Genomic DNA, 10,330 nt, shown 5'->3' with positions numbered 1-10,330 from the left:
TATTTATGTCAACTGTATTCAGAGCAGTCAGCATGAGACATAGGAGGATCATACTTTTATGTCCATGGAACTCATCTTGGCCTTTGGTCATGTTCACATGGATGTGAAGTATGTTGTGGAAGTATTATATACTGGTAGACTGTTTATGTCAACACTATGAGCTTTTCTCAAAGTCAAAGATTCGTGCTTGGTAGAACGAGTCCTGCTGAGTCGAATCCTTCAAAGACGAGGCAAGGCTTCTTCTTAGCATACGGAAAACACACAATGGAACAGACTAGCGAGTGTAGAGGAAGCTGCAGGTGCATTATTAAAAATCATGTGCACACAGGATTGTGGGTGTTCCAAGCATGCAGAGGATACACGCATGCATCCTCGAAAATCTCAGAACAAAGGACTCAGTACTTGATAGAATTTTAAAGCACCCTTGACATTGGAACAGTGCTTGGCGAGATTTGATGACTAAACATCCTTAAAAGAGCGGCTTTGAAGGACCCATCCTTGACTTTGAGAAAAGCCCTATGTGTATGCAGCCTCATTCATAGGACGAACCTCCTGTTACAGCATGTCATAAAAAGGAGAGGGAGCCCCCTGTTGGCTGAGATGATCAGTACTATGTGAATGTGTGTGTGTGTGTGTGTGTGTGTGTGTGTGTGTGTGTGTGTGTGTGTGTGTGTGTGTGTGAGAGAGAGAGAGAGAGAGAGTGTGTGTGTGTGTGTGTGTGTGTGTGTGTGTGTGTGTGTGTGTGTGTGTGTGTGTTGGGGGTCAGAAGGGTGGAGATCCAAACATTTGAGGGAGAGTGTGTTATTTCCGCAGGAAATCCCAAAGGAGTCATGCTTACCCACGGCAATGTTGTAGCAGACTTCTCAGGCTTTCTTAAAGTTACTGATGTAAGTGGATATCAGAAACACTGACAAAGATCAGTCATTCAAATCAGTAATACAAACTCATTTACATTGTGTGTATAGGTCATGTTAAGCTATACTATCCTGTCTAAAGCACTGTCTTTTCTCAAATTCATTGTAGAAAGTAATCTTCCCCAACCAGGATGACTGTCTCATTTCATTTCTACCCCTTGCTCATATGTTTGAGAGACTCATTGAGGTATAGTATCTTGTAACAAGTAGAAAAATACCCAATTATGATCACTTCTATTTAGGTGTTACCACTGAATTGTTTGAATATACCAGCTACCACAGATAGCTACAGAATAGTACATAAACTGTATTATGCAACTTTAATATCAAATGTGAACATATATTCTTACAGTTCCTTAAGCTGTAATTTTTTTAACTCATCTTGTCAATTGGTGCAAAATGTCCAGGAATAGTCAGTGAATGTGCATGAAATGTGGATAAACAGGATGCCTTACTGTAATTACCGTAGTAAAAATATTGCTATGCTTATTGAGCCCTTAATCATGGCCTCAGACTAACACACTCCACTGCTCCAACCTATGTTCTCTCCCCACCTCTAGTCCGTAGTGTTCTGTCATGGAGGGAGGGTGGGATTCTTCCAGGGTGACATTCGCCTCCTGTCTGACGACATGAAGGAGCTGAGACCCACCGTTTTCCCAGTGGTGCCCCGGCTCCTCAACCGCATGTATGACAAGGTGGGCAATGTCCTGTGCAACACGCGTCTCCATTTACACGTGCACACACGCACGCACGTACGCACGCGCACACACACACACACACACACACACACACACACACACACACACACACACACACACACACACACACACACCAACCCTCACATACACACACACGTGCACACACACACACACACATTTTACTTCTTTATTTGTGTTCAAAATTGCTTAGACAAGATTCAGTCATGTGACAATAACAAAGCAGGAGCACAACATGTGGACATGTTATGGTCACACAGAACACCTTCAAATGTGGTGACTTACAATACTGGATGAAATACACACGCACACACATTTTACTTCTTTATTTGTGTACAGAATAAATATTACACAAGGACACCAATTTGACAGGACAAGATTCAGCCGTGACTCTGTTGACAATAACAAAGCAGCAGCCCAACAGATGTTATGAACACACACAACAACTCCTCCAAATGTGGCGACTTACAATACTGGATGAAACACACACACACACACACACATACACACACACACACACACACACACACACACACACACACTGTTGCTCAAAACCTAAAGCTATTCTGTCTTTCCTGGGCTTTAGATATATTCCGTCATTTAGCTAATGGTAACAAGTTTTACATAAAGTTGAGTCATTTTCATTTTAAAGTATATGCATTGGTTCTGAATATTTCAACTGGAAATCCTCTAGGAGCAGATTGAAAGGGTTTATACCTATATAGAGAGTATATCTATTCATATGCCTATACTAAGGCAATGATTGGATGGTGTTCAGTAAAGAAATGAGTGTTTACACATGTGAGGAGAGAGAGGGCCAGATTGCGAACGCTGTCAGACCCAAAGTTACGTCGTATTTATCACACTTTCAATTCATAGTGTAATCTGCGCCTTTCTCTGCCTTTCTCCGCCCCCTACCGCTATTTACGAAGGTCCACAACTTAACGGAATAGCCTACATACAAGCGCAGTTGAATGAAGTTAACTGATGACAACATTAGTAAAAAGAATCAAACGTTTAGTGATCATGAAATAATACCATACATGATAAGATGTCAACAAGCAGGGAGATAATGAAGATCAGTAGTTCTACTCAAACTACTTGTGCACGTAGGCTATGGAAGATTGGTAAAATCTAGCAAGTAGGAAAGTTAAAGTTAATGACGTGAAAGTGAAAGTAAGACATTTGAAAGGCCAACGAAAGTTAAGGTTGCTTTTGATAGTACAAAGACTTACAAAACTGGTGCTCTAAATAGCGATTTTGTTGTCTTTGAAAGGTTCTCTTATTGACGCATTGAACTGCAATTTGGATTAACACCTGCTTTTACAAGGCGGAAGTATTTAGGCGCAGAATAGACGTGCGCTTTGACGAGCAGTCTTTGTACATACCGCAGAATACAAAATTAGGCGCTCTTTACTCTTCCCCTCCCATCTCTTTACGATAAACTCCCACTTTCCCCTGGATCCTCCCATGAATGCATATGCATGACACAAAAAAGGCAATTTGCCATTTTTAGCTCCCGCGACAGGCAGTTTGCGCTTTTACCTCATTGCAGCCTGTTTGTACATACCTCGCAATGATTTTACACGCACATTGCGAAACAAATACGCCTGAAGTGGGCGCAAAAACATTAGTACATCTGGCCCAGAAAAACAAAATCAAGTGTTAGATTTTTGTATGTTAGGTAGACAATTGTGTGGGGTGTTTTGCAAAATGAGTCGAACACTGAGAATTAGTGTATGATTTTGCTGATTTGGTGTGGGGTTATGGTGTTTGAAAGACATGTTTAGAAAATGTGTGACAAGCATTTAGTGTGTAAGCAGTTGAGAAAAACTAACTGAAGTCTATTTGTAGTGCTAAGCCTCAGGCTGATTGGTGTTTTCTCTGTAAGTGTTTTCAGGTATGTGTGTGGGTTTTGCTAATTTCAAAAAAGTAGCAAGCTGCTGCATACGGTCTTCATTTGCAGTTACAGTTTTTCTCAATCTTTTTGATGCCTGTGTCAACTCTGACATCACAATCTCAAAACAGTTACAGTAACACCCGTGTCTGAACAAAAGCACTCTGGACAAAATGACACTGTTACTCTCTCAAACCACTGCAGCAAAAGCAAATCTTGCCTTCAAACAACACATCCTGTCGTCAAATCACTGTGTGATTTCAGTCAATCATTACACATTGGACAACAAAATGCAAAATATAGTTCTCAAAAGAAATTTTTTTGCTATGTCTGTTCTATTTATTTCTCATTTTTCTGGTATCAGAAAAAACTGTGAAAAGACTAGATGTACTGAATAAAAAAAATATTGTATTTATTCCTCCCAAGATGTCATTGTCATGTAAGACATACAGTAAGCACCTAGCACCTAGCACCTAGGCAAGAAAAATTTCAGTGATCTTGTCATTTTTCATCGAAATAGATCTACAGTAAATACCTTTTGTACCGTTTTCTTCACCAAATAGGCAGTAACAATGTGCAAAGCAGGAAATGTGTTTAAGCGATGGTTACACAGTGTTTGAGGTATGCTACAAGAAGTTTAGGTATTGGGGCTTTGGTCTAAGCATTTGTTTTTAGTGTGTAAGCAATGGGCAAAAACGGCAGTTCTTCAATAGGTTTTGGTGCAAAAGCAATGGGCAAAAGCTGTAACTTCCTCCCAGCTAATTGGGAGGAAGTTAAAAGACTTTACGATCCCTTCTCTTGCACTCTTATTCATCCACAAACCATTAATGAACTCACATGTTCTTTTCCATCTTAGTCACTCTGATCCTAACAATGTAATGCCCATTTCATGCCCATCTATTCACACGATTCACATCTATTTTCCCACTCCACCAGATCTTCAGCCAGGCCAACACGCCTTTGAAGCGCTGGCTGCTTAACTTTGCAGCTAAGAGAAAAGGAAGAGAAGTATGCAGTGGTATCATCCGCAATGACAGCCTGTGGGATAAGATATTCTTTCACAAGATACAGGTATGTTTGCCAGTGTCTGTGTGTGTGTGTGTGTGTGTCTGTGTGTGTGTGTGTGTGTGTGTGTGTGTGTGCTTGTGTGTCTGTGCTTGTGTGTGTATGCACACGTGTGTGTGTGTGTGCCTGTGAGAGAGTCCTGCTTAACATATCCACATGTGCTGTAATAGTGAGGAGCCAAATTCTTGTGTACTGCACTATTTTGTTTCTAATGATCACACGCAACGAACTCAGAAATATGTGGAAGCTAATGCTATTTTTCTAATGAAGACAGGCGTTGAGTTCAGAAAATATGAGGAAGCTCATGTGCGGTATTCTTCTCTGGCAGGCCAGTTTGGGAGGGCGGTTACGAATGATCATCACGGGGGCAGCCCCTGTTTCCCCAACGGTGCTGGGGTTCCTCAGAGCAGCGCTAGGCTGCCAGGTGAGTAACCGACACACACAAAAACTCGCTCTGTAGGAATGGCTGTCTAGCAATCACATTAATCACCTTTGTTCCCTGAAGCGAGAGAGAGTGTGTGTGTGAGAGAGAGACTTTTTGACTTTGATGTTTAAGCTTACTTTATTCACAGTCAAAAAAGTAGCAATAAAACCAGCCCATATTAACCCCCCCCCCCAACCCACACAAAACTAATAAACCAACAGCCCAAAGACCAAACTATGCAAAATAATAAAGAAATAGAGAGAGAGAGAGAGAGAGAGAGAGAGAGAGAGAGAGAGAGAGAGCAATAGAGAGAGTGAGAGAGAGCTTCTACAGTATGCAAATATGTGTCCTGGCACAGTCGAGCCATCAGATGCCTTGTGTTTGTTCAGTGTGTAGATTTTAAATTGGTTGTAGATCTGTACATATTTACAGAGTAGTGTCTTCTGTGTTTGTGTAACGCCTGTTTGGACTGGGCGTGTGTGTCTAATTGCAGGTGTATGAGGCGTATGGCCAGACTGAGTGTACTGCTGGCTGCACGTTCACCACTCCAGGGGACTGGACTTCAGGTGAATCCCCTTTGCCCCTCACTCATCTCTCTCTCCCTCTCTGTCTCTCTTTGTTTATCTCTCCGTTCCCTTCTCTCCCTTCTTTTGCTCTCTCTCTTTTCCTCCTTCTCTTTCTCCCTCACATCTCTATTCCTCTCTCTGCGTCTCTTTCCCTCTCTTTCTCTCCCTCCCCCCCTTTGTCTACCTCATATCAGCCTACCTCTCGTGACCTAATTCAGCCAGAGACAAAGTGCAGTGCAGTAACTTGCAGGGGTGGCCAAACAGGAAGCATTTTGCACGGAGACCAGCCCACAGCACACGTTACATAAGTTCACATTTGACTCAAATAGAATGGGACATGCACATGTGCATGCACGCACACACACACACACACACACACACACACACACACACACACACACACACACACACACACACACACACACACACACACACACACACACACACTTACAAACACACGTACACACACCCACACACACTCACAAACACACGTACACACACCCACACACAGACATTTCCCTTACAGTACATGTGAGATATGTGAGTGCACAGACAGTGCATGATGCCACAGGTACATAGACCTGTGACGAGACACACCAGTGAATGATTAAACACAACAATCAGACAAGGCTTCCAGAGGTCAGCGCAATGTGTTAGATTTCATGTCATCGTATAAGTTATATGGGTGGCAGTGGTGACAGCCGTTAGACACGACACCGAGAGTGCAGGACAAAAGCTATCGACATGATCCCATCCGGTAGGGGAGTGCAGAGGGGTCGCTCTGCCTTGTTGTGACCCCTTATCTGGTGTGTGGGAGTTACAGTAAGACAACAACCCGTGTCCCAGTGTGGGCAGATCAGAGGAAATGAGCATGGTTCCTGTCACAACTGTAGCGTTGGGACACCTACTGGCAAGAGTGTAGGTCAACAGGAAGTGAAGAGAGGAGAGGAGAGAATGTGTGTATGGTGACTCGTGGGAACAAAATTACTAAAATAGCTCTTAGCTATAATACTGCAACTATCAGTGGTCTTACTGAAGTACTATCTGGTTTTCTGTTTGCACGTTGTTCACTGTTTTTTTTTTTCATTGTTGAAATCTAGGCCATGTTGGTGCTCCTCTCCCCTGCAATTCCATCAAACTGGTTGATGTCCCAGAGAAAAATTATTATGCCAACAGAGGAGAAGGAGAGGTTGGTGTCTTCACTGAAATCAAGCACACCCACCAAACAATTAACCTACTGCATGTTGAGAGCGCTATTTCAGTTGGTCGCACACTGTGGCCTACCTTAACCAGCCATTATCTTTTTGTCTCAAAGGTGTGTGTGAAAGGTCCAAATGTTTTCAAGGGCTACCTTAAAGACCCCGAGCGGACAGCTGAGACTCTGGACACAGATGGGTGGCTCCACACCGGTGACATTGGGAAGTGGCTACCTGTAAGCAACTTCACTTTTTCATTCACGTCAACACGGAAACTGAATTATATAAACTGATGAAAGGGAAGCACACAAAAGAACATACTAATTATTAACATAATACTAATTAGAACATAATAAATGTATTTTCTCTTATTATCTTAGTTTCTCTTTGTCTTAACCCCTTTGAATGTCCTCACCCTATGTTGCAGAATGGCACACTGAAGATTATTGACAGAAAGAAGCACATTTTCAAGCTCGCCCAAGGGGAGTATATATCGCCAGAGAAGATTGAGAGTATCTACATTCGCAGTGAGCCAGTGTCCCAGCTTTACGTGCATGGGGACAGCCTTCAGGTGACTCCTCTTAGCCCTGCTTATGATGCCCATCCCTGGTGTCTTTAGATAGGTCTGCTTGCCAAACGAGGACATGAGAATAGTATCTCATGTGCTGGTTTAATAGTCTGTGTTAATGTTTTTATGTTCTGTATGGACCCCAGAAAGAATAGCTAGTGTCATGCATCAGCTAGTTGGATCCTAATAAAAGTCAGTCATGTTTTTTTATTTATTTTATAATTCACATACATTTTTGAAACACAATACAACATAGCTATGCCATTCTAGGTATATAAGTTATTCTACAAATACCATATTACACAAAGGCATTGTTACAAAAAACAAAAACTAAACAGAAAACAATCAAACACACACTACACAGCAACACAGTGATACAGATCACAAGTCAGAAGCATGTTGTTATCAAAAGCAATTGCATGCCTCTGTTGTTTTTGTTGTCCTTTAATGAGCCTTACTACTTTTGACCTCAATCCATTTGTTTTTGCAGTCGTGTCTGGTGGGAATTGTCGTACCAGATCCAGAAGTGATGCCTTCTTGGGCTAACAAAAAGGGCTTTCAAGGCAATTATGATGATCTATGTAACAATATGGTATGTACTTTTTGTACGGTGTATGTGTGCCTGTTTAAGTATTTAAAGTTAACTTTATGTATTAACTGTTATCTTCGATTGATGTTAATTCCATTTATTTTCTTGTAGGATGTAAAGAAGGCCATAATGGATGACATGGTGGGTCTTGGTAAATCCAGTGGCCTCCATTCTTTTGAACAGGTGAATGTGAACATTATATTTTAAACAATTACCCATAAATGCAGTGAAAATATCAATTCCCCCTCTCTATCAATAATTTAGTGCTGCATCTGAAGTTTTTTTTTTTTTTCATTGTGAACTATGACACATACGGCATGATTTATCGAAAACACTGTTATGATAATTGGGTCTGTGTCTCCCCCTGCAGGTGAAAGACATCTATGTCCACAATGAGATGTTCTCAATCCAAAACGGCCTGCTTACACCCACACTGAAGGCAAAGCGGCCCGAACTGAAGGAATACTTCAAGGAGAAGATCGAGCAACTCTACACGAACATCTCTATGTAATGACTTCCACCAAAAATAAAAGCCCTGGTTTATAGGACATTTAGCATCATCGCTCTTTGTGAACCATTTGTCCTTAACCCCAATCAAAACCACAAAAAAGATGCTATGCACCCAGGATGAGTTGTGGGTGGAGAGACACCTGTGTTTATGTCCTCTGGAAAAAAAAAACTAACATCAACCAACGCTCCATCTCTCCCCACCCTGGACATCAAAGGTCTCTCAGAGGTTCCTGGGAGCCTCCTAAAAAATCCGCCCCTCCTGTAAGTTAGCTTTGTCGAACTCTGGATGTCAGCTAGGTGGGAAAGGTAGTCAATGGCCAGCGTGCCTTTTGGAAACAGCAGACTTGCAACCAAAACCTGAGCCCCTTCATGCCAACAGTGACAGCAGATGCCTGGATCCACCCGCACCTCCCCTACACCCCCCACCTCTCTCTCTCTCTCCTGTCTTAATGGACCGTCAAATAAATACCAAACTCTCAGCGATGCAGACATGGACTGGTTCTTTAGTTCCTTGCTGTAGGATTTCAGAGATTGCCTGACAATATGCAGCACAACCCAGCCAAGGGGTGGGGGGGGGGATACCGCATGCGGTGTTGCTGACACCACCTGGGCTGGTAGTGTTCAATGAAACCTGGAAGACACTCGTGTAATCAGACATAAAAAAAACATGGTGGGATCTAGTAAGGCTTTCTTGGGATGTAGCCCCCAGGTCTCGGAAGTCCCGAAACCGGTGTGCCGTGGATATTGGGTTTTCTTTGAGTAATGTAGAGAAACATTTGACTGCGGAGTGATCTCACAACCCAAAGTATTCCAGCTGTGATGTATATATTGAGGACACATAGAAGTAAGATTATTTAAACCAATGACTGAATGGGTTTTTTTTTGTGTGTAGTGAAATGACGTGTAATACTATTTAACCTGCTGCTGACTGGGACTATCAGCACCATATCTTTGTAAGTAATGACTACAGCAATAGGATGAGTGGATGGAAATGAGACAGATACAAATAAAAACAAATATGTAATTGGATCTTTTTTCTTTGTTCAGTCTTTTATATATTTTTTTGTTAGCAAATCAGGATTGTTTCAGTCAGGGAATATTTAACCTTACTTATGGGGATAGTAGCCTTCAGTTAGAGAGTCGGGGTATGGGACAAATTCTGATAAAAATGCCAGGAGGCCATAGATTCTGCACTAACCACAATTTTGGCTATTTAATGAACTCTCTAGAAAGGGATTTTACAATTCACCCCCTGAGCCTCTGCTTAGAATAAACAAATTATAACCTAAATGTACTCCCGCCACTGCCATCAATTAAAGAAGAAAAAAACAGGCTTTCATTGTAAACACATTTAAAAGTAATAGTTATTCTCTGCAAGTCTGCAATTTTCACATGTCATTGTCATACCTATCCATGTACTCCACACTTTGTTGCCCCATCAAGACCTACAATTTGTTGAGGAACCGTGAACAACAAATCTTCATTGTGATGCACCATTATTAAGGTGCAAAGACTGTACACCATAGGTGAGAGTACAAGCATGTTTATAGAACACTTTTGGCAAAGGAATTTAACTACTTAAGCAAAAGGACATCCTTTTATTTTTGTTAACTTTGCATGTATTGTCAACAACACCTCAAATTGCTACAAATCTGTGGCATTAAACTCTGAGGTATCCATAAAAATGCATCAAATCATCTGATGAATGTAAACAGAAGCAATTACAAGCATGATGTGGAAGGAACCAAACACCTATTTTGTATAATGTGTGTAAAGATAACTTAGAAAATAATGTTGTAGATGTTGCAAAGAACAACTTTTCTATAGTAAAATCTGACCATGTGGGTGAGAGTGAAATAAAGTTGTTTGTTTGACCTGAAATGAA

General features: G+C 41.6%; 1 protein-coding gene across 4 annotated transcripts in view; it reads left to right on the top strand.

Annotated features, from left to right (window-relative positions):
- acsl6 (acyl-CoA synthetase long chain family member 6) overlaps positions 1–10,330 on the top strand; it is a 57,573-nt gene extending 47,243 nt beyond the window's left edge. For all 4 annotated transcript variants that reach the window (XM_076274228.1, XM_076274229.1, XM_076274226.1 and 1 more), the window contains 12 exons: positions 814–887; positions 1,024–1,101; positions 1,475–1,609; positions 4,464–4,598; positions 4,921–5,016; positions 5,510–5,582; positions 6,683–6,771; positions 6,898–7,014; positions 7,206–7,349; positions 7,837–7,938; positions 8,047–8,118; positions 8,306–10,330. In XM_076274228.1, coding sequence (XP_076130343.1) covers positions 814–887; positions 1,024–1,101; positions 1,475–1,609; positions 4,464–4,598; positions 4,921–5,016; positions 5,510–5,582; positions 6,683–6,771; positions 6,898–7,014; positions 7,206–7,349; positions 7,837–7,938; positions 8,047–8,118; positions 8,306–8,446 — 1,256 coding nt within the window. In that variant the 3' untranslated portion in view covers positions 8,447–10,330. The remainder of the gene's footprint in view (positions 1–813; positions 888–1,023; positions 1,102–1,474; positions 1,610–4,463; positions 4,599–4,920; positions 5,017–5,509; positions 5,583–6,682; positions 6,772–6,897; positions 7,015–7,205; positions 7,350–7,836; positions 7,939–8,046; positions 8,119–8,305) is intronic.

Source organism: Alosa pseudoharengus, unplaced genomic scaffold (assembly GCF_046254945.1).
Source record: "Alosa pseudoharengus isolate Yale_2024_CS ecotype anadromous, Long Island Sound unplaced genomic scaffold, YU_APseudo_1.1 YU_APseudo_1.1_scf_8, whole genome shotgun sequence".
Taxonomy (NCBI): domain Eukaryota; kingdom Metazoa; phylum Chordata; class Actinopteri; order Clupeiformes; family Clupeidae; genus Alosa; species Alosa pseudoharengus.
The sequence above is the reverse complement of the archived record's forward strand: the minus strand, read 5'-3'. Positions and strand labels throughout refer to the sequence as shown.